The 25249-nt window shown below is 43.3% G+C and overlaps 1 protein-coding gene and 1 long non-coding RNA gene across 3 annotated transcripts in view; one reads left to right on the top strand and one right to left on the bottom strand.

Moving 5' to 3' along the window:
- LOC105468334 (dynamin-1-like) overlaps positions 1-25055 on the top strand; it is a 56866-nt gene extending 31811 nt beyond the window's left edge. Inside the window, exons 4-7 of one of the 2 annotated variants that reach the window (XM_071067280.1) lie at positions 17558-17740; positions 18469-18700; positions 19608-19704; positions 20012-25055. In XM_071067280.1, the coding sequence (XP_070923381.1) occupies positions 17700-17740; positions 18469-18700; positions 19608-19679 (345 nt within the window). In that variant the 5' untranslated portion in view covers positions 17558-17699 and the 3' untranslated portion in view covers positions 19680-19704; positions 20012-25055. Of the gene's footprint in view, positions 1-17557; positions 17741-18468 lie in introns of both variants that reach the window. The other variant, XM_071067279.1, reaches the window with a different exon arrangement.
- On the bottom strand, positions 2-11722 carry LOC105468333 (uncharacterized). Its single transcript, XR_979449.2, has 3 exons — positions 11667-11722; positions 5711-5806; positions 2-24 (listed from the first exon to the last, which is right to left on the bottom strand). It is a non-coding gene; the product is annotated as an uncharacterized lncRNA (long non-coding RNA).
- Positions 25056-25249: the final 194 nt, after the last annotated feature.

Raw genomic sequence — 25249 nt, 5'->3', positions numbered from 1 at the left:
TCCCTAGTTCAATTCAGCTGTTCTCTAAAATTTAATTCAGAAAAATCGTAGTTAGAATCTTGGCCTCTGATACATTCTTCTATCAAAAATATCAACCCCAATACCAGTAAGTGCTACTTTTATATCTGCATTTTGACTTTGTACTTGCTGAATGTCATTACTATCAATCACACAGCTGCGTTCTGTATATAGCAGTCTTGCTAAAGATTACTTTGTTTTGGGGTTTATGTGCCAAATAGGATTCATCTCCTATAAGGGTTCTCAAACAAGAGCATATCGAGATAAAGACCCAAAATTTCAGACCAACAGCAAAGCTGAAGTAAAAGCTTGATTGAAAAATATGTCTTAGGGTAATTTACACCTGTAATCCCACCATTTTGGAAGGTGGAGTGGGCAGATGGCTTGAACCTAGGAGTTCAAGACCAGCCTTGGCAAATGGTGAAACCCCCATCTCTACAAAAACACAAAAAATAGCCAGGCGTGGTGACATACACCTGTGGTCCCAGCTATTTGGGAGGCTGAGGTGAGAGGATCACTTGAGCCCAGAAGATTGAGGCTTTGGTGAGCCATAATCCACCACTGCACCCCAGCCTGGGCAGTGGAGTAAGACCCTGTCTCAAAAGTGAAAAAGTAAACTATGCCTTAGTAACAAAGTTAACACTAATATCCTACCTCCTAGTGCAAAATGTAGACCTTTGAACACACACAGCCAGTTTTATCTGAAAAAAAGAAGATAGCAATTTCTAGATCATCATAGAAGTCCTCAACCCTCATCCAGTTACTCAATCACAAAAAGCAAAAACAAAAAACAAACAAACAAACAAAACCCACAAATAAAATAACACAATGAAAGTCAAGATGTGAGCAAGCACATGCTCACACTTCCTCTGCATGACAAATACTGGAGCAGCATAATAGAGAAAATCAGTCATCTCTAGGTTAGCTTTTTTATAGATTTCATGAATTGCATCTGAAAAAGGAATTAATCCAAACATGACATATCCCAGAGAGGATATTTTAAAATCTGCATTCCAGCAGCGGTAACTGCCTGCTAAAACCAGAAGCTATAACCAAGCCTGTACTAATTAAGGAGAATTTGGCGGAAAAAATATGTACTCTTTTTGAACCTGACCTAATCATTGAGATATGATGTGCATGGGGACTTATGGGAAATCTGAGTTAATCAGTCAGCTCATGGTATTTACTTGGTGGTATCAAGCAGATTATATTCCAGCAAATCATCAGTGATCCAATATCAAGGGCAGGAAATTGTTGGAATTATATAGAAAAAAATAATGGAGACTAGTGAGGTTGATGCCTCTTAGAATTGTAGAAGCCCAGAATTATGAGGATGTACTCTCAGATAACAGTGAGAAACTATCGAATGTTTCTGTGCCAAGATCCGTTTAAGGTTCTAGTTAGAAGGCAAAATCATGCAAGGGACACATTATCCAAATAGAAACATAGAGAACCAGAGGAAAGAAGAAACCTAGTTTTATAAAACAATTGAAACTTGAAGTCAGAATGTAGGTGTCAGGATAAAACAAATGAAATGGGATGCACAATCACAACTGTGATAATAATTTTAATAATCTTTAAAATACTGCATTAGAATTACAAAAACACACCATACTTAATGTTATTATAAACCAAAGAAATCAAATTTAACTGCTTATACATAGTAGCTAAATAATGTTCTTGTTGTGCAGAAAAGCAAAACTAGAAAGGAATAATTCTGTCTTGAACAAAATAATCCTCTGTTCTTTCCACAAGCCTACTGTATAACATCTCTAGGGATCTACTGTCCATCAGCTTCCTTCCCCGGATGTTTCCTGGAGTGTAGGAGTATGGTTGGTGTGGTTACCCAGGGGATTTTATTATTCACGTGGCCACATGAATCACCACACCTGCTTTAAACCCACTGCTACAATTTAAATGATCATGGTAGGAATAACACTTTCAGCTCTCATTTTTCTGTCACAATCGTCTGCCTTAACTTCCCTATGTTGTATCTTCCAGTCCTCTGGTCATCCACCCAAATCTACCCAGATTCTACTATGTCATCTGTTCCCTCCTTGACCGCTTTCTATGCTCCACATCCAGCTATTATCTGTCACCATATTTTCTGGGTATCATATTTCAATGCTCATCTAGCTATTCAAATATTTTTTTATTGCTGGTTCCACTTCCACGTGGACCTTATTTTGGATTTTATTATGACCTCACAAAAAGGAGTCACTAATGAAAACAAAATATATTTTCAATTTAATAAAATATTAATTTCTCAGAAAAAGCATGTTTTCCTGGTTATTATTTTTGAGTATTGGATTATTATATGTATAATATGTATATTTATATGTGTTATGTATTACAGTTGACCCTTGAACAATGTGGGGATTAGGGGTGCTGATTTCCCACAAAGGCAAAAATCTGTGTATAATTTTTTGACTCCCGAAAAACTTAACTAATAGCCCACTGTTTACAAGAAGACTTACCAGTAACATAAACATTTGATTAATGTATATTTTAAATGTTATGTGCATTATGTACTGTATTCTAACACTAAATTAACCTAAAAAAAGTATTTAAAAATTATAAGGAAGATAAAATATATTTACTGTTTATTAAGTGGAAGTAGGTCATCATAATTCATTAATTCTTCTCACTGAGTAGGCTGAGGTGGAGGAAGGGGAGTGGCGGGCCTTGCTGTCTCATGGGTAGAGAGGCAGATGTGTGGAGGTTCTAGAAGGGAAGTCAGGAGAAGCAGCCATAGTTGGCCCAACTTTATGAAAATATATAATAATTTCTGACTTTTTTGCTTTTTAATTTCTCTAAAAATGTTCCTATATGGTAAAAATCTTTCTTCTACCATGTACTTTAGTTTCAGTGCCATATCAAAGAAGGCTGCTTGTAGTAAGAGAACTCAAAAGCAGTCTTGAATAATTGGAAACCTTCTGACCGATTGTCAAAAGTCAACGTGTTTTCTGGCATTGCGTCTTTTACATCTTCCTCATCATCATTATCTGGCACTAGTTTGGAAACACTCATCTCTATCAAGTAATCTTCTGTTAATTCCTCTTGTGCGGTGTCTGTTAACTCCTGAATTTCTCCAAGACTCATATCTTGAAACTCTTCATACTTCACCTTCTTTGCTATATCCACAGTCTCTTTTATTATGTCCTAGATCGGCTCTGTCAGAAATCCTGTGAAGTCATGCACAGTTTTCTGGATGCAGTTTTCTCCAGCAGCAATTTATTGTTTCAAGCTCGATGGTTTTCATTGCTTTTCTGTAACAATGATGGCAAATTTAGCAGTGTAAATCTTCCAGATGTTCTATCAGGGTTCTCTTCCATAGAGCTGAAAATTACTCCCATAGAGCACCGTGCGCAATGAGCCTTAAACGTCCTTAGACCCCGGATAGGGCACTTTTATCGGCATTAGAAACCCGGTCAGGCAGAGGCCTTTTCTTTTCAATTATTCTTTATGGCATCTGGGTACTCATCTGCTGCCTTTGGTTGATAGAAGCTGCTTCTCCTGTTACCTAGACATTTTTAGGCCAAACTTTTTTCTAAAATTATCAACCCATCCTTTGCTGGCAATAAATTATCTAGCTTTGATACTTCATCTTCCTTTTAAGTTCCATATAATGATTTAGGGTTTTTTCTTGAATTATATTAGAGTCTATTGTTATGTTTTCCTTATAACAATCCTATGCTAATATAAGAGCTGCATTTTTCTATATGAGCATAAGGGTATGAGATCAAAAAAAAATGTATTTCATGAAAAGTGCAACATTTCTGTACCTGCTAGCATAGCTGCAGCAATTTTTTTCTTACATTGACCATGGTGCTTACAGTAGTTTCATTTATTTGAAATGATGGGCAACTGCAGCTGCAGACCTCAATCGTTGGTAGGTACCAAGCAATTCAACTTTTTCTTGTAATGCCATGGCTTTTCTATGCTTCTTTGGAGCACTTCCAGCATCAATGGCGGCACCGCATATAGGTCAGAGTTGATGAGAATTACACTCATTTAGTGATGTCTGCATGTTGTCTGGGATAATCAGTATGTACCTTAGTCAGCTTTTATTTTTTACCTTCTTAAAACAAACCTATGTGGCACCCACGGAGGAAAACAAATCAGACTCAGAGAAGTACTACAGGGAAAGTGTCTGCGCTATCAGAACTCTAACATACAGAAATAATTCTTATGAATTTCAACACTTATTACATTGCCCGTTAAAATTTCTTAACATATACAAATTAAAGAAGTCCTAGGCAACTGTAGAATTAGCATCCCACCTCTGAATAAAAAGATTATACTTTAAAAGTAATCATTTTGAAAAATATCTGTGGAATAACTGGAAAAGCCATCCTCCCACCTCAACCCCCCAAGTAGCTGGGACTGCAGGCATGCACCATCACACTCAGCTAATTTTTTTTACTTTTTGTAGAGATGGGGTCTCACTATGATGCCCAGGCTGGCTTTGAACTCCTGACAAACAATCCTCCCATCTCAGCCTCCCAAACTTCTGGGATTATAGGCCTGAGCCACTGCACCTGCTTGTCTATCTCTTTTCAAAGACAAATTCAAAATACTTTTGAAACACTGAACCATTTTTCAATCTATAAAAGTAAATAATGGCTACCAGATTTAATCAATGAAAATAAAAATGTATCAACATGACAATTATTTTCCCTAATATGACCAAAACATTTCATATTAGAACAAGAGAAAACACACTATCTAAAAACCCTATACTTTTAAAATAGAAACTTTAAATAGCTTACGAATAGTCACTTTTTACCAAAATCCTAAATACAAGTACCACACGCCCTATAGACAACACCCTCACAGTACAGGTTCCTTCTCAAAATTCAGGTTTTCTCAGGCCACCACTCCAGGTGCCGCTAGTGACTCGACACCGTACCTCAGAATCAACCCACCTCCATGACAGCATCTAAGGCACCACCGTCTACCAAACCTTCCTGCACTGACAGAAATGTCCCACATCTGCACAGTTCAATCCAGTATCCACTAGACATGTGACTATCAAGCACATAATATATGACAGATGCAAGTGAGGAACAAAATATTTTATTTAAATTAATTTTTTTTTTTTTTTTTGGAGACAGGGTCATCCAAGCTAGAGTGCAGTGGCGCAATCTCCGCTCACTGCAATGCCTCCCAGGCTCAAGCAATCTTCCCAACTCAGCCTCCCAAGTAGCCAGGACTATAGGTGTTTGTCACCACACCTGGCTAATTTTTGTATTTTTGGTAAAAACGGGGTTTCGCCATGTTGTCCAAGCTGGTCTTGAACTCCTGAGCTCACGTGATCTGCCTACCTTGGCCTCCCAAAGTGCTGGGATTACAGGCATAAGCCACTGCATCTGGCCTTAATTTTTATTTTAAAAATTACCCCACAGTGGAGGGTGAGGGAGACAGCGCCCTGGGGTCATTACTCACATTTCATGCACCTGGTCCTAGTTACTTCATAAGTAGGACCAGTAACAACACATACCTTCTTTTGTTAAAAGAATCAAAGGAGATAATCCATGTGCAGAAAGCACCACTGCGTCTGACAATACGTGCTGAACGAACAACTACTATTAATTTTTAATTTAAATAACCCCATGAAGTGAATGGCTGCCACATTGCAGCAGAACTAAAATTTTGTAGTTACTTATTCATTCATTTACTTATTTATTACCTGTCTCCACGACCAGCCCAGAAGATCCATGAAGGCAGGGCTGTGTCCCGATCGCCACTGTGACACCTAGACAGTGCTCGGAGCGCATTTGGGCATCTAGAAATGTTTGTTGAATAAATACATCAACATCAAAAGCAAAATAAACACATTAGTAGGATAGGAATGCATAAAAGTATGACTGTACGAGGCAAACAAAATGCAAACAGGATTGCCAATGTAAATCTCAGTAGAATTCAAGGCTAAACTCATGAGAAAATGATTCCCTTTAAACTAAAAACTGTATGACCTACAAAAGATACAAGGTGTGAATCTTTATACACCAAATAACAAAGCATGAAAAGTAAACCCATAGTAGTGGCAAACTTCAATTTTCTTCTCTTCCAAGCACAGAGAGAAGGCAAAAATGAATATATTCATCAATACAGTCACATATTCAAGTATCCTAAATAAAACTAACGAAGTCAAAGTAACAGATGTATCTATCAAACTCTACACCCTACAAACAGTGACCACCCTTACTCAGTGGGAGGCTGTATAGGGTGGTGTCTAACACTCTGGAATTCAAAGTCTTGGCCCTGGCCCTGGCCCTGGCCCACCATTGGAGGTGAGGGAGACAGTGGCCTGGGATAACTACACATCTTTCATGGGCCCAGTAGGCACAACAAGTAGACCAATCATAATATGTACCTCGTGTTGTTCTAAGAATCAGGACATAATCCACATGGAGAAATTACCACTGTGTCATGACAATTTGTGCAAAATGAGCAAGCTACTATTACTACATTATTAGCAATAGTTGACTACAGTCATGGCATACATTAAAAATGATTTTATATTAAACCACAAAGATAAATTATTAGAATTCCCTAGGGCAGAAATCATAAAGGACTCATTTTGATGTAGTAAAAGGAGAAAAGTAAAAATAACAGATATAAACCAAAACGCCTAAACACTTGTGGAGTTAAAAGCACTTCTGCCGGGCGCGGTGGCTCACGCCTGTAATCCCAGCACTTTGGGAGGCCGAGGTGGGCGGATCACTTGACGTCAGAAGTTCAAAACCAGTCTGGCCAACATTGTGAAACACCATCTCTACTAAAAAATACAAAAATTAGCCGGGCGTGATGACAGGCACCTGTAATCCCAGCTACTCGGGAGGCTGAGGCAGGAGAATCGCTTGAACTCAGGGGGCGGAGGTTGCAGCGAGCCGAGATCGTGCCACTGCACTCCAGCCTGGGCAACACAGCAAAGCTCTGTCTCATAAATAAATAAGTAAATAAAGCACTTCTTTTTTTTTCCTTCTTTTTTTTTTTTTGACAGAGTCTTGCTCTGTCGCCCAGGCTGGAGTGCAGTGGTGTGATCTCTGCTCACTGCAAGCTCCACCTCCCGGGTTTACACCATTCTCCAGCCTCAGCCTCCCAAGTAGCTGGGACTACAGGGGGCCGCCACCACGCCCAGCTAATTTTTTGTATTTTTAGTAGAGATGGGGTTTCACTGTGTTAGCCAGGATGGTCTCTATCTCCTGACCTCGTGATCCACCCACCTCAGCCTCCCAAAGTGTTGGGATTACAGGCGTGAGCTACCACTCCAGGCAGAGCACTTCAATATACCTTATACATCATATTAAAAAACGAAAACTTTGGCCGGGTACAGTCACTCACACCTGTAATCCCCAGCACTTTAGGAGGACAAGATGGAAGGATCATTAAGGCCAGGAGGTCAAGACCAGCCTGGCCAAAAAAGTGAGACCCCGTCTCTATCAAAAAAAAAAAGTAATTTAGCCAGGCATGGTGGCATGCACCTGTAGTCACATTCCAGCTTGGGGGACCCAGTGAGACACTATTGTTTTTAGAGTGAGTCTCTAAAAATAATAATAATAAAATAAATAAAGGAAACAAAATAAAAAATAAAATGGAAAGAAAGTGTCCATATATAACAATCATGTAAGTAACACAGATCCAAACTTATGAGACATTCTCTGTCTTTAATGATTGCAGACTAAACACTTGACACTTTTCTGATCCTTCTAGAGTGTCTAAAATACAAGTTCTTTTCATTTAAATGATAATTGGAAACAAAAAGGAAGGCTAAAAGTAGACTAGAAACTTTGAGAAAATCTCAGATGACATGCACGAACAGAATTAAGACTCACAGAGAACCAACAAAGGAATCCCCTGTCTAAGAACCACAGGTAGACAGACGTCCCCAAGGAAGCCTCAGGGACTTGGAATAAACTAAAACGAAAAGGAAGAATGAACCATAAGACAACCATCAGATTAAACAACTGCACAAGGAACAATTGTGTCCTTGTACAAGGAACAGTTGAGCCAATCAAGTCCTGTCTCTTTTCCATCTCCCTTCCCTGGTACGTAGAATAAACCCTGCAGCCCTGGCCTCCCGGGTAAACGTGGAAAATCGTTCCCACAGTGAGCAGTCCACCTTGCTCACTGGATGGATGGATGTGGGAAGCAGCGACTGTGGTCTGGTCCTCCAGATGTTGAAGCGGGGAAGGGGTTAAATGAGGAAAGCCAGCTCCACTCCAGAGAAAAACTCACCCTGGCAATTGCAGAGGCCTCCAGGCTGCCTACCTGATCTTCGCCAGCTGGAATCCCAAATTAAAGTCAAACAGTCAACAGGCCTCGCCTACCCACATACCAGCCCTTTCTTTAAACGAGAGGCTATTGGAGAAAGAGACTTAGGCAAGAATAAAGGAAACTCGTATTGCCAACTTCTATACCAATCAATTTAATCATTTATTCATAATATAAACTAAGAACCAGAGATCTTCAGGCATTTGAGAAATAAACAGCATTAAAAAGCAGGATCATGATGAAAAGGAAGTGACCTGCAAGTTCAAGAGATAAGAATACAATGTTCATAATCCTAATTTTGTTCCCTTTTTTTCAAAGTCCGGGTTCCAGGCTTATATTATATAATCCTAATGTTTAACCTTAAATATTAATAACAATATTTAATTCTAAATTCTGCTCCAAGAAGAGAATTTTTATAATCCTAGTACTTATCCTCAAATTCAAAAGTGTACATCAAATATAGGCAGCTAGGGAAAAGGACCAGTCAGAGAAAAAGAAAATGAACAAAGAGTTTCAAATATGATTGTTGAAATGAAAAAATTAACTGGAAATCCTAAATAATAAAACGAGTGGGGATTGAGAGCTCAAAGATAAAGTCAAGGAAGAGCGATACAAGAAGAAACTCTGCACGGACACAAAGAGGGAACAATAGACACTGGGGCCTATTTCAGGGTGGAGGGTGGGAGGAGGGAGAGGATCAGAAAAAGTAATGATTGGTACTTACTAAGCTTAGTACCTGGGTGACCAAATAATCTGTACAACAAACCCCCATAACACGAGTTTACCTACAGAACAAACCTGCATATGTACCCCTGAGCCTAAAATAAAAGTTTAACAAAGAGAGTCTGGCAGTTCTTCAAAAGGTTGAACACAGAGTTACCATTTTGTCCAGCAATCTCACTACTGTCAGAGAAATAAAAGTGTATATGTTCACACAAAACCTTGTAGACAAGATTCAGAGCACCAGTATTCATAACAGCCAAATATGGAAACAACCCAAATGTCCATCACGACCACATGAGCAAAATGTAGAACAGCCATACAAGGATTATTCAGCTATAAAAAGAATGAAGTACTCACACTTTCCACAATATGGATGAACCTTGAAAACATTATGCTAAATGACAGAAGCTAGACACAAAAGGCCACATACTGTATGATTCCATTTATATGAAATACCAAGAATAGGCAAATCAGCCAACAGGAAGTAGATTAGTTGTCGCCAGGGGTTGGAGAAGAATGGGTACTGGGTTTCACTGGGTGAGAAAACTGTTCTGAAATTAGGTAGTGGTGATGGTTGAACAACTTTCAGTATACTAACATCTACTGAACTGTACACATTAAAATAATGAATTTTACGGTATGTGCGTTGTATCTCAATAAACAAGAGAAAGTGAGAAAGCAAAAGAAAATTTGAAAAAGAGTCAAGAAACACAAACTCCCATACCCATCCTGTACAGGTTTCAGGAACAGAAAAAACAACGAAATAGAGAGGAAGAAATCTAAGAAATAATATAAAAGCTAAAGGAGGGATGAAGAGGCTGGGCATTGTGGCTTACACCTGTAATCCCAGCACTTTGGGAGGCCAAGGTAGGTGGATCACTTGAGGTCAGGAGTTTGAGACCAGCCTGGCCAACATGGTGAAAACCAATCTCTATTGAAAATACAAAAATTAGCTGGGCATGGTGGCACACACCTGTAATTCCAGCTACTCAGGAGGCTGAGGTAGGAGAATCACTGGAACCCAGGAGATGGAGGTTGCAGTGAGCCAAGATCGTGCCACTGTACTCCAGCCTGGGTGACAGAGCAATACTCTATCTGAAAATAAATGGAAAGAAAAGAAGGGAAGGAAGGGACGGCAGAGGGGAAGGAAAGCATGGGAGGGGGGAAGGAAGGGACAGGAAGGGATGGGGGGAGGTGGGAAGGAAGGGGAGGAAGGAAGGGAGGGAGGAAGGCAGGCAGGCAGGCAGGTAGAAGCAAGTTAGTAAAAAGAGATGGCAGGCAGGCAGGCTGAAGCAAATTATTAAAAAAGATTCCTAGAGACAATCTAGTAAAACTTACAGGCCTGGTTAATAAAAAGAAAAGCTAACTCAAACAAGACATACAAAAGAGGGTCAAAAAAAAAAAAGAAGGTAAGGTTGACCCCCAAGTTCTACAGAGCTACAGTTAGTACAGGGAAGAGAGCTCAAACTCCAAAGCATGGCACAGAGGTAAGCCACTGAGAGGCCTTCTTCAAATGAAAACAAAACAAAAAATCTACCAGCCGGCCATGGTGGCTCACGCCTATAATCCCAGCACTTTGGGAGGCCAAAGTGGGTGGATCACCTGAGATAAGGAGTTCAAGACCATCTGGCCAACACGGTGAAACACCATCTCTACAAAAACACAAAAATTGCCAGGCATAATGGCAAGTACCTGTAATCCTGGCTACTCGGCAAGCTGAGATGGAAGAATCGCTTAAACCCAGAAGGCAGAGGTTGCAGCAAGCTGACATCGCGCCACTGCACTCCAGCCTGGGTGACAGAACAAGACTCTGTCTGAAACAAAAAAAAACCTATCAAATGATAAAATATAATCAACCAAGAGGAGAACTACAGCAAAGAAACAGGAAGACTGTGTTTTTTATTCAAAAGTTAATGATGGATGAGCATTTACTTTACCTTACTCAAGTGTAAAACTCTTATTTAAAAAATAGAAAAATTCTTCCTAAATTCGTATCTCAAAAAGGCACTTGCCACAGTAAAAAGTAACCTGTGTAATGAGAGAAGATACTTGCAATCATTTATCTGAGAAGGGGTTAATATCTAGAATATATAAAAAATACCTACAATTCAACAACATAAACTGAATTCAAAAATTGGCAAATGACCTGACTAGACCTTTCTCCAAAGAAGATACACAAATAGCCAACAATCACACAAAAGGATGTTCAACATCACTAGTCACAAAATACAAATCAAAACCGTGAGATACTACTTCACACCCATCAGGATAGCTGTTAGCAAAAAACAAAAACAGAAATCACTAATGTTTACAGCAGCATTGTTCACAATAGCCAAAAAATATAAAGCTAGTGCTCCAAAACAGATGAAAAGATAAACAAACTGTGGGATGTACATACAAAGGGATATTATTCAGCCTTAAAAAGGAATGAAATGCTGACACATGTTAGTTACAACATGGATGAACCTTGCAAATGAAACCAACCCAACTGTCCTATAGAACTGATGTTTACAGTCCTTTGAAATAAAGAAATTGACCCTTCCAGACTTAAAACTTGAGAAAGTTACATTTGTCTTATCTGAGTTCCGTTCTTGGGTAACCAACCATCAGGCCTGCCAGATAGATATCAAGGAACCGAAACTTACCAGATCACCACATCTGGACCATAAGACACCAGACCACCTCATCCATCACAATTGCCTAACCAACTACCTGCTTCCTGTCGACCAAATCCTCTTCCTCATCCTTCCCTAACTCCTGTTTTCCCATACATGGCTACATTTCTTCCCTGCTAAATAAACCCCTGGTTTCAGTCAGTTGAGGAGACAAATTTTAGATTGATCTCCCATCTCCTTAGCTGCAGCACCCAATTGAAGCCTTCTTCCCTAGCAACACTCATTGTCTCCATGATTGGCTTTCTGTGCTATAGCAACAGGACCTAGACCAAACCCCTTGATGTTTCAGTAGCAATATGAGGTACTCACCATAACCAAAATTGACAAAGATAGAATAAGTAGAGGATAGGTTATGAGGACTGGGGGAGGGAAAGGGGAAGTTACTGTTTAATGGGTAAAGAGCTTCTGTTTAAGATGGTGAAAAAGTTCTGGAAATGAATAGTGGTGATGGTGATACAACAATGGGAATTAACTAAATGCCATTGTACACATAAAAATGGCTACAATGGAACATTTTCAATTATGCATAATTTACAATTAAGACATTTTAAAAATTACAGTATTAAACGATTACTGTATATGAACTATACCTCATAAAGTTTATTGGCAAGGACAAAAGGATGTACAATTTATAAATACTCAATGTTGGAAGTTCTAACAAAAGGCATTTTAAACACATTGACTGGGATTATATATTGTTACAATTTTTTAAAGAGTATTTCAGCAATTTTTCGGAAGTCACAACGATATTTACTGCCTTCTACCCATTTGTTCTAATTTGTTCTAATTCTATGAATCTTCCCTAAAGGGAAAAATAAAAAGCAGGCACAAAGATTTAATCTCAAAAATGTTCACCAAAGTGTTGTTTACAACATTATAATACTATCCAAAATTAGAAAAAAAAAGATCAGATATTCACAACATATAAAAAGTTTACCTGAATTATTATGTATTTTATTTTTAAATATTAATAACATTTAAAATACATAATATATATGTTATGGGGGAAAACAAACAAAATTATATCATGTGATTCTAATTTTTTTATATGCAAAACAAAACTAAGGAATATACCTACTTCAATAATAATTATCTCCCAGACTAAGTTAAGGACCCTTTATCATATGTTATCAAGGTAATATCACCTGAGATCAGAGAAAACCTCACTAGAAGTGGCTTTGAATGGAGAAAGAGAATAAAAGAAGATTCCTACCAGAGAACTTGTCTACCTCAGTATCATTTTATTCAAATTAAAACTGTTTTACAATCAAACTTCAATTTTTAAAAGCGGAGGAAAAACAGTGAATTTTAGTATCCAAGGGGATACTAGAACCAATCTCCTGATACAGAGGGATGACTGTAGTTGGAAATGATTTGGAATGTCTGTTTGAAAATGTCAGCAGGGGGCACCCCATTCAAGGATATAACATGTTTTAAATAAAAGTGTTTAAATAAATATTTCATTGATTCATTTTTAATGAGCATATCATAAGCCTTCTCAAAGTATTAAGTGCTCAAAGTATTAAATCCTACTTTCTATTACCAGATTGTCTTTTGGAGAATAACATTAGAAGATGTATAATAAGAATTACCCTTATTATTAAGCATTTTCTAAACTCCTGTTGTTTCACCCATATTTCACCAGCATAGAATAATAATTATTATACTACTGCCACAATTCACAAAATCCCTTGACCCCCATTTCTCATGTGCCTGTCTTAACAACCATGAGATAAGCAAGCTGCATGGTAAGAATTACAGCCCCAACCCCACTGTAAATGAAACACTCACTGAGAATCAGGCACTACACAAGGGATCTCATATATTTACCTCATTCAAAGTTGAATAATTACCAAAAATCTATGAAGTCGTTATCTCATCCCAATTTTACAGATGAGGAAACTGAGGCTCAGCAATTAAAGTAACTGGCCCAGAAAGCAGATCTTTGATCCAGACCCAGGTCTGTCTGAATCCTAAACCTATGCCATTTCCTTGTCCCACCCACACTCCCCAGGAAACAGAGATTGAGAAAAAGATAATCATTCGGCCAAGCCTTATAGGCAACCAGAACCCAGAGCCTTCTAACACTTGCTCTACAGTGCTTTCCACCTGGTATGTTGCTTCTATAAAAAGCAAGGACACTTCCTTCCATCGGGAGTTTATATATCATAATCTCATTAGATTATAAATAACATCATAGGGAAGCTATGTGCTACATGAGGGACAGATAAGGGTGGCCAAGGGAAACTTTGAGGAAGTATAACTAAATTAATACACAGAGATCAGGGTTTAAGTATTTTATAACCAATATTAAAAACAGTAACAGTTAGCCTGGCGCAGTGGCTCACTGCTGTAATCCTAACGCTGTGGGAGTCAGAGATGGGAGAATCACTTGAGCCCAGGAGTTCGAAACCGGCCTGGACAACATAGTGAGAGACCTTGTCTCTACAAAAATAAAAAGTACCAGTTAATGAAGTTTCCAGGAGTAGCTTAGATAATCCCAGAATTGTATTTATAATATTAGGAGAAGGGCTATTTTTAAATATTCTAAAATTTATAATTGGAATGCCCATAAAAATTGCCTATGAGTAGAGTCATGATTACATCAGAAAAATTTATGGTAGTTATTCAGGACTCTGCTTTTGATAAATATGTATGCTGTAACTACCTAATAAAATCATGAAAATAATTTTAAAAATATAAATGTTACGTACATATCCCAGTTTGGAGCTATCGGCAAATGCTGGATTAGCAATTGGAATTAGAATAAAAATTTTAAATGTAAAAAAAGAAAAAATTAAAATATTTAAGTCACGAAACACAGAAAGCGACAGCAAAGTTAACAGCTCAGATCTTTATGAAAAGGAAATTTACACTGTACACCAAAAATAATATTTACTAAATTACAAAGGCACTTGTATATGAGTAAGATTAAAATAAAAAAATAAGAACAGTACTTTTAGTTTCTCCTACCACTTTATATTCTCTAAATGACTGCCCTTACCTGATACACACACCAACTAATAAAAAAAGTCACCTTAATACTATCTTGGAAGCAAATGAACTAAAATTTTTTCAAGCCAATTCCTAAATGAGGGCCCACTACAGGAAACACCTCCAAACCACTGTAATTCCTTTCAGAGGATGACTTCAAACACTCTGCCAATCGATGCCAAACATGAGCCAAAAAAATATTTAAAAAAAAAAAAACTCTGACAAATTCTCATGAGTTTACCAATGGACCAAGATAGTCCAAAAAGTAATATTCCCAGAGGATAGGAAAAAAATGTCTTAGAGGGTTGATGTCTTCCGTCAATGTCACATCAGAAACTTTACAGTTTACCAGATGACCCAGTAAAGGTACCAACACCCCTAACCCATTCCACACGGGCAGTTCATTCCCCTTCCCTGCCTGGGCTCACGACCACGCCTGAGCCGCCCTGCCCTGCGCTGTCGCGGTCCCTGAAGCAGGCCGGTGACCGAGGGCGACCGCGGTCCCGAGAGGGCTCCGGCCCAGCAGGCTCCCACCTCGGGGCGCCGCGACGGGTGCTTGGATCTGCAGAGACGCGCTCTCCGCCTCCTCCCACCCAAGCCGCGCGCAGTCCAGGCCGGGCCGGGCCAGTCGCGGGAGAAAGGGGCAGGGAAGCGAGACCTCCGGGGACAGGTGCCCCCTCGTCCAGCCCGGGAGGCCGCTGCTGGACGCCTCACCGTGATGTTGCGGTGGAGCGTGGGCGGCAGCGGCTCCTGGTTCTCCCGGAAGACAGACGCTCAGCGTGGCCTCGAACCCGGACAGGGACATCTTCCCCTCATCTCCGGCGGGAGGGGCCTGTCCAGAGCCGCTGTTATGGTCGCCACCACCAGGCCGGGCAGCCCGGCGGAGCTCTCCGGGCTCTGCCTCTCCCGCCCCGCGACCCTCCTGTGAGCACGGCCGGAAAATGGCAGGGGGCACCGCGGACTTGGCGGGAGCCCCGCGGCGGCCTGTGGGGGGCTGCGCCTCGGTTCCCTCTGCTCCTCCCCGACTCCACCGACAGAAGGCGGGCTCCTGTCAAGCCGCAGCTCAAAGGGCAACAGCACCGCCGCCCCCGCCACCGCCTGGGAAAGGGCCGCCCCTGCCCCGCCCCGCTTCTGTCCCCCTCGCCCCTTGCCCCTCAACCCAGCGCCCTGCGCGCCCTCCCGGTGTGCGCACCCCCGGCTGCCCCCACTCCCTTGACCCAGCACCTTCCTGCCCGACCCATCTGATCCCTTCCTCACACTCGCCCACTGGGCGGCACAACCACCAACTCTGTGTGTGTGTGTGTGTGTGTGTGTGTGTGTGTGTGTGTGTGTTTCCCAAACGGCGTGGCTCACGCCTGTAACCCCAGCACTTCAGGAAGCCAAGGCGGGCGAATCACGAGGTCACCAGATGAGACCATCCTGGCTAACAGGACGACTGGGCGGCACAACCACCAACTCTGTGTGTGCGCGTGTGTGTTCGGCACAACCACCAACTCTGTATATGTGTGTGTGTGTCTGGCACAGCCACCAACTCTGTGTGTGTGTGTGTCCGGCACAACCACCAACTCTGTATGCCACCAACTCTGTATGTGTGTATCCAGCACAACCACCAACTGTGTGTGTGTGTGTTTGTGTATCCCAAGGGTGGAGGTGGTTCACGCCTGTAATCCAAGCACTTTGGGAGGCCAAGGTGGGCGGATCACGGAGGTCAGGAGATAAGACCATCCTGGCTAACATGGTGAAGCCCTGTCTGGACTGAAAATAACAAAAAATTAGCCGGGCATGGTGGTGGGCGCCTGTAGTCTGAGCTACTCCTGAGGCTGAGGCAGGAGAATGGCCTGAACCCGGGAGGCGGAGCTTGCAGTGAGTGGAGATTGCCTCCAGACTGAGCGACAGAGCAAGACTAGGTCTCCAAAAAATAAAATAAAAATAAAATAAAAACTCAAAGGATCACTAGCGGCTATTATCAGCAACTATGTGTAAAGAAATAGGAAAACCTGCTAAAAATGGACAAATTTCCAGACACATCCTGCCTACCAAGATTAAACCATGATGAAATCCAAAACCTGAACAAACCAATAACAAACAATGGGATCTAAGCGGTAATAAAAAATCTCCCAGTAAAGAAAAGCCTAGGACCTAATGATTGGCTGCTGAATTCTAGCAAACATTTAAAATAGAACTAATACCAACCTTACCCAAATGATTCCAAAAATAGAGGAGGGAATACTTCCAAATTCTACAAGGCTAGCATTACCCTGATACCAAAACCAAAGATACATGCAAAAAAGAAAACTACAGGCCAGTATCACTGATGAATATTGATGCAAAAATCCTCAACAAAATATTAGCTAGATGAATTCAACAACACGTTAAAGTCGGGGTGCAGTGTCCCAGGTTCACTCAACCCTTCCCGTTTTCCTCTGCGTGTGTCTACTTTGCCATGTTCCCTGGTGGCAGCAGCGGTGGCAATGTTGGTGCGTGGGCCTCCCAGGACAAGGGGAAAGTGAGTATGCCCTCTTTTCGCCTCCTGCCAGGCATCTGCAGCCTGGCACAAGCTCTGGCCGGGTCTTCAAGCAAGGGACCTGGAGATGTTATTTTCCGATTTCTGGATTGGCAACTTGAGGCAAATTCTGGGTACTAGAGTCAGAACTAAGAGGAGAGTGAATCAGGGGAATCTGCGGTCCTGAGAAGCAGAGACCTGAAACCATCTAGAGCGTGTGGTGAGCTGGGTGTGTGTTCAGGCCAGTTGCTTCTCTCTGTGCCTCAATGTTCCAGGTACCCTTGGAGGCTCTGAGTGCCTAGGGATTCCTGGAGCCTGGCTGCATGGCCTGGCCACCCTGATGCCTTTGTGTTCTCCATGACAGGACAGCAAAGCTGAGGAGAATGGCTCCGAGAGCTTCATGCAATCCATGGACCCACAGTTGGAGCAGCAAATGGAAACCACCCAGAACCTGGTGAACTCCTACATGGCCATTGTCAGCAAGACCGTGTGGGACCTCATGGTTGATGTCATGCCCAAGGCCATCATGCACGTCATGGTCAACAACGTGCGTGCACCGCCTCTTAGGGGCAGGGGGCTCCTGTGGCACTGGGGATGCAGGTGGCCATGTTGGTCTGGGGGAGATGCCGACCAGCCCTATGGGACCAGGTCCAGGGAGGCAGGCATTGTCCAGACCAGAGCTGTCTCATAGAAATATAGTGTGGGACTGAGGACAGTGGCCCATGCTTGTAATCCCAGCACTTTGGGAGGCCAAGGCGGGAGGATAGCTTGAGCCTAGGAGTTCCAGACTAGCCTGGGCAACATAGTGAGACCTGGTCTCTACACAAAAATTTTTAAAAATAGCTGGGCTTGGTGGTGGCACGTGCCTATAGTCCTAGCTACTCGACAGGCTGACATTGGAGGATCACTTTGAGCCCAAGAGGCTGAGGCTGTAGTGAGCGGTGATCTCGCCCACTGTACTCCAGCCTTGTGACCGAGCGAGATCCTATCTCCAAAAAACATTTTTTAAAAACTGAGTGGATAAGTCCTGGTGGCGTGATAGATAGATCTGTGACCTTGGACAGGTGACTTTTCCTCTGGACCTCAGTGTCCCCATCTGAGTGAGAAAAGGGCGGTGGGGAGGCAGATCTTTGAGTCTAAGCAGTGTAGAAGCCGCATCTGAAAAGCCATACTCAGGGCTCCAAGTCCAGCACACAGTCCCAGCAGGGCCCAGCAGGAGGCCAGGGCAGCGCAGGCATCAGGTCCCAACCTCCTTCCCTCTTTGCCCACTCTCAGACCAAGGAGTTCATCTTCTCAGAGATGCTCTCCAACCTGTGGGAAGCAGAATGCGCTGATGGAGGAGTCGGCAGAGCAGGCACAGCTGCGTGACAAGATGTTGCGTATGCACCACGTGCTGAAGGAGGCGCTCAGCATCATTGGTGACATCAACATGACCACCGTCAGCACGCCCACGGGGGCCCGTGGACAACTCCTGGCTGCAGGTGCAGAGAGTCCTTGCCACATGCAGGTACCAGGTCTGGCCCCCACGGCCCCAAAGCCCCCAGTCCCCATGGCTGTGCCTGGGGCTCTTGGAACAGGCTCCGTGCCCAAGCTGGCAGACGTGGGTGCTCTCTGGAACCATCAGAGAGCTCGTGGTTTATGGTGTAAGGGCTGAGAGCTGGGAGGGGGTTGTGTGTGGGGCTGTACTCTGAGACAGCCAGAGGCCTAGGAATGTCATCCTGGGCACGCCGTACCTGTTGTGCAGTCTGAGTCATGCTGCCAGGGCAGAGTATCCAGCTCCCAGCCTGGGAGTGCTGAGAGCCAAATCCACTGCAGAGCAGGGGTGAGAGTCAGGGTCCCACCTCCTCTATCTGTCGGCAATCCAGTGGTGATCTAGGATAAAACCTCGAGAGTCCCAAACACACAGTCAACCCACAACACACCTCACAGGCCAGGCGGGGACACACAGCCCCTTCCCTCCCTCCCAGGTACCATCATAGCTGCCAGTGTGTGACTGAAGGCAGGGTCCCTGGCCCCCGCTGAAGCACTATTGCTGGCCAGCAGGCTCACGCACCTTGGCCTGTTGCTCCTAGAGGTCGCCTCTGCTATTCAGCCAAGGGGACCACAGTGCCTGCTGGCCTGGCTGAGCCCACCCACCTCCCCTGCCATGGACTCTCCCTCTTCTGCTTTTCCCAGCAGGAAGGGCCCAGCCTCACTTACGCAACCTGCAACCCCCAACAAGCTGAGGCTTCCCTCTTAGACTTACAAGTCTATAGCCAGTGGCATCCGGCTGCCTGCCCTCCCTGCCTCCCCCAGGGTCCCTTCAGAGGATCCTGGGCGTTCCGACCACCCAGAGGGTTCTCCGGTGATCACTCCAGACATCCATCCCTTTTAGCTTCATCATCCTGGTTCAAGCAGTGTTCCTTCTCTATCAGGCCTGGTGGCTGTTACGTTGGGCTCCCCAAGGCGAGAGGTGGCCCCGGACCAGGGGTTGGAAGACTGGGTGACCAGAGAAGAGGGAAGCCCGAGGGGGTGAGCATTGGTCTGAACAGTGGGTGCACTGCCTGGGTGCCGTGGACGAGGCCAGCGTGTGTGGGGTGGGGAGGGTGGCCACAGCCCCCAGGCACTACCTGTGAAGCTCTGGCTCCTCCCTCCATCTTCCTCCCCTTTCCCTTCCAGCCCCGCTTTTCCAGGAACCTTGCCACACCCTCACCTGCGCCCTCCCCTCCCCGGCCCTCCCACAGCTGCGGTGGCACACCTGTGCTCTGCACTTGCCTCACCAGCTCTCTGCTCACTTTTCTCTCTCCTGTTTTCTCTCTGCTTTCTCTCCAACCGCCAGCCTATCAGGTCAGGCAAATCCATCCGGTTCTGAGAGCCCCAGGCCCGCCTTTGACCTCTAAACAGATCCGTCCTCTTCTCGGAGACCTCCCTTTCCAAGCCTGCCGGGGTGACTGTTCTGCAACTTGACAGTGGCTCCCCCAGCCCCAAAGCCAGCCCCTTCATCTGTGACTTGGTCTGCTGTAGTGGTGAGCTGACACTTCCAGGTGTGACTGTGGCTGAAAACGTGTGCCCCCCTCTGTGGTATGCCCCTGCCCAGTTCTATAAATATCTATAAATACACACACACACACACACACACACACACACACCCCTACATGTGGCCGACTGCCTTGCCTCTAGCGCTGGGAATCAGTCACCATGTTGTCCTTCTGGAGTCCTGTGTCCCAACAAGAGAAAGCTGTCCCCTGACATTGCCCCTCCAAAGTGCAGCACCTCCAGTGAGCCTCCCTGTCCTGCCCGGCCTGCGGACAGCCCCCGCCATCCCTCCCGCCCCCACCAAGCGTGGGAGTGCTGTGCAGGCAGCGGTGTGGCCTGACAGTCTCTACCAGTCCTGCTGTCCCTCGGCTGAGAATCACACCCATTTCTGGATGGCGGGGAAATGTGTCCTCTGCTGGCTGTGTTCTCTGTGGAGCTCAGGGGAAGGGAAAGGCCAAGCCATTTCTAGGGTGCTGTCGGGAGCGGTGAAAAGGCCATACCCTTTCCAAGGTTCACTTTTCCTGGAAGGCCCCTGGAGCTTCCCTGGCTCTTATCCTGTGAAGCCGGCTCTGGCCACCAGGGGGCAGGGCCATGAACTCAGCCTGGAGGGAGCCTGCGGGGCAGCCGGCGCTCTGGAGGGACAGACAGAAGAGGCCACCAGGTGCAGACAGGAGAGGGAGGCACGGGGACGGAATGGAAGACGCCTGGGCTGGGTGGAAGTCAGTGCCCTTAGGTGCTGGTACCTGTCTTCCCGGCCACCGCTAGATCAGGCTTCTGAGCCTGTTGGCTGTCAGGGCCGGACTGCGCCCCGCAGGTGCCATGGCAGTCCCCGGGGAATCCCCCAGGTGCCACCAGGCAGCATACAGGTAACAGGCCTAGAAGGTCCCCAACAGCCTAGCTGGACATGCTCAAGACACTCTGGGGCTCCTCGTTCGGTGGCACAAACTCCAGGACCCAGTGAGGGAAACGGGAACACACCAGGCCGAGGAGTATGGCTAAATCCGTTTATTCCAAAATAAAAAGCAAAATAAACAGGAGTCACATCACCAGGGAGCCACGACCCCATCCCCGCCTCCTTCCTCTGTCCTATGCAAGCAATAAATAAGTTTCCCAGCCACAAATAATTATTAGAACCTCCTTCCCATATGCCAGTTCCAACCTCCGCTAGATATGATACAGAGGTGGCCCTACCCTCTGGGATCTACGAAAGGTTACACAGACACAGTATGTACACCAGGGAAGGGGGCCACCCCAGCAGCCCGTGCCCTCGCCTGGTCCACAGTTAGCTCCACTGTCCTGCCTCAGCTACCTCTCTGAATAAGAAGCTGGGAGCCCCCCTGAGGGAAAAGTTGCTATGGTGAGAGAAAGGAGGCCATCAGGCCTCCTCCAAACAAACCAACTCCACCAGCCTCTGGCTCTTAAATAACAATCATTGTCATCCAGAAATTTAAGGACTCAGCCCTGGTCAAGGTGGCAAAGGGTCTGTTTGTCTTTCCCCATTAGACAGAGGTCTTGTCTTGCTACCCTAATTGTAAAGGGGTGACTGGGAAGGAGTGGCAGGGACATGGTGGCGGTGGAGACTCCAGCCCCACTTCTCCAGGCTTTGCTGATAGGGGCCTGCTTTTAATTTTTATTTTTATCCCATGACATTTTTTTTAATTCCATAACTTCTTTTTCATAACTTTTTTTGTAACTTTTCATAAAACTTTTTTCTACTTTTTTGCCACAAGTTTTTTTGCCACAACTTTTTTACATTTTTTATCCCATAACTTTTCACCCCATAACTTTTTATAATCCCATAACTTTTTAATTTTGTGTTCTTTTAATAAACACTTGCATAGTTATATTGCAGTTTTATAAAAATGAAACCCATTATCTCATGTCAAGCATGCCCAGCATTTGCACACTATCAATACCTTTAATACTACAATTTTCAAGACATGCAAAAGAAAATTTTAAGGAAAAAACAGCACTTTGCAACAATTTAAGAATTTATTACATTACAGTAGCATCACACCAGCAGTCCATAATGCCACTTTAGGCAAAAGTCTTTCAGTATTTCATTATACATTCTGTTTACAAGAATTCACAAAATGGTAAAATTCATTCTAAGAAAACTTGGCAAATAAAGCTTTGGACTGGAATTGGCATTTCTTTTTCTACTTTTCCTTGCGACTGTTTCTTTCTTTTAAACTACAGTATTCATATTTTTAAATGTTTGAACTTATTTCAGAACATTAAGCTAGCAGTTACATTTTTAAATAGTTATATTATTTTAAAATGACTCAGATAAAGTTTTAGAGAAACTATGTTATGGATAGGACTGATTTACATTTTCAAATTTTCTAAAAATCAGCTTGGTTTTAGAGCTGATTTTTTTCACTTCTGGAAACCCTATCAGGTTTAATCAAACACTTTAAAATTATTACTATATATTGCAATCTTTAAATAGGTGTTTTGATTCTTCCTACAGAAATTCAGATTTATTCAGTTGAACTCACATTTTAAAATTCTATGTTTCTGATGAACTCTAACCTTCCAATGTTGCCCTCTAAGCAAATCAAAAGCTGCCTTATACTGAATGAGGAAGAGCACAAATACTTGGCTGAATGAGGTATCCAAAAGACTGCGTGCACTTTGAAGAAAGACTTAAGTTACTGTTATATGATTTCCATTCTTTGTAGCTTTTTCTTAAATATATGACAAACACCTATACAAAGAGTGGAATTTCAGTTAATACAGTAAATTTATTTTCCAGACGGACATTCAGCTGAAATACGCCAGTGAGTGATTTAATCCATTGGCACCTGATGAACACAGTATGGTCAGATTGGTCACAGATGCTAAACACTATCTGAAGGTCATTCCCAGTCACTGATGTTTATCAGGGTAAAAGTGAAGTGATTTCAATGATAAAAGTACCTTTGAAATAATTTATCCATGTATTAGGTAAACCCAGTTTCAGAATGATAAAGAAAAAACATTACACAAAATAATGTGGCTAATTCACACTGGTCCGATTTCTAGCCTGAGGGTTTAAAATGGACCTAAAGTAACTGTCTTTAAACTGAACTCAGAGAATGCAAAAGCAGGAAGTTCAGAATATAAAAGGCAGGAACAGGACTGTGAGTCCATTTTAAATCCATGGGCCAGAAACCGGACCCTGTTAATTAGCCACATTACGGGGTCTAACATTTTTTATCATTCTGAAACTGGGTTTATCTAATGTATTGATACATTCATACAATTCAGAAGAGTCAGTTGAAGTCACAAGGACCCAATATTTGCGCTCTTTCAGTGAATGCAGGCAAATCTGTTATTCCATCGGTAAAATCGTACTGTTGCTCTCCTGTTAATGTCATATTTATAAAAGTATCATGAAGATGCCAAATGCTAAAAATGGAGATGATCTAGTAACTAGAAATCCCCACCCCAGGGAGCACACGTACATATCTCCCTACATCCTAATACTGTGATGTGTTTTGAACACAGACATTAGAACCTCATGAAGTTTTAACTGTTGATTCTTTCCCAAGCATCACCAAGTTATGATTTAGGGAATGTGTGACTGAAATTCATTCATTCCTCATGCATAGGCACGATCACATAAATACTGCACAAAATATGTCCCTAACTGAAACCGAGAGATACAAAAACATATTTCACTCTTCGTAAAGAAGTTTGTGAGGAAATATACCTGTGATTGTATAGACACGTTTCGTGATAATACACTGACATTCACAAACAGAAGATTGCACTGCAGTTTGTAAACATTTTAAGTTGCATAAACTTCTCCTTGATTTTCAAAGCTAGTATAATACTGTCTACTAAAACTCCTTTTTGTTTCAACTAAGTACTCTCACATATATTAGTTTATAATAATGTTTGTTATTAATTTTTAAAGTGTTTTCCGTTCAAGGAAAAGAAGTAAATTCCTATGTCAGAGTAACCAAGGTGTTTGAAGAATAGGTATTAGCCAGAGAGGTCTAGATGGTAAAATCAATCTTCAAGCCTCAAAGAAGCTCCGTGAACAGAGAAGAATGCCAGGTGTCACACGGCTTTCCTTTAATTCATTCTTGACTAGAGCCTGTATGCCTGTTCCACGGACATTTAAACTCTTAAAGGATTTCTTATGATCTTTACTACATACATTAAGAAGAATGCCAGCCAGCACCCTTTTGTGTACTGGGACATGTAGTCATGTGATTAAAACAGGTAACATGAACTCTGATTTTCAAATGTATTACAGATACAAATGCTCTAAGCTAGGAAAGGTTTTCCACATCCACAGTCAATCATGGGAGCCTTTCATTCCTCAGAAATAATCCCTTTTTAGGTCATCAGAAGAGTACAACTGCTGCAGCTCCTGATGCAATATCTTCATGAGCCCAAGGCACACACTAATCCTAAGGGAAATACCATAGCACAGCGCTCATTCTTGGCGCCGGAACAAATTAAACACACTGTATCCCACACATTCCTGCCGGAGCAGGCCACTGTCCTCTTCTGTGAGATTTAAAAAGCTCCCCAAAACGTTATTACTCCCATCACCAGTACACAGAAAATGGGGGAAAGGCTGTTTCCAGTTCTCGGACTTTAAACAACTCTAACGTCGGTACTCACTGATTTGTTTTGTGCGACCACCACAGCAGGCACCAGAGAAAAGACAAGTAGGCAAAGTAAAAAGAAACTTTATTAGCTAGCCAATGTGAAAGAAGAAAGGGCAAAGTTCACAGGTCTCCGGAGGTGGAAGCCAAGGAAGTCGCTCTGGCGTTCTGGGGCGAAGTTCCTGAGTCCGCATATGAGGAGGCGCGGAGGAAGTTCGCGCTGCCTGTCTGCCCGGAGCGGCTTTATGTCTTGGGCCTGGGAGTGGGCGGGCAGTAGGCCGGACATGGGCGGGTCGGGCCGTGTGGTAGGCGCAGCCAGGTAGGTTTGGGTTTTCTTGGTCTGACATCAGGTTGCGCCTGCGCAGTTGACCTGTGTCTTCCCCTGGGCGCAGGAAAGTTGGTGATGAAGAACCCGGAAATACGCCATCTTAGTC

Source organism: Macaca nemestrina, chromosome 7 (genome assembly GCF_043159975.1).
Source record: "Macaca nemestrina isolate mMacNem1 chromosome 7, mMacNem.hap1, whole genome shotgun sequence".
Classification (NCBI taxonomy): domain Eukaryota; kingdom Metazoa; phylum Chordata; class Mammalia; order Primates; family Cercopithecidae; genus Macaca; species Macaca nemestrina.
Note: the sequence above shows the minus strand (reverse complement) of the source record. Positions and strands in the feature narration are given on the sequence as shown.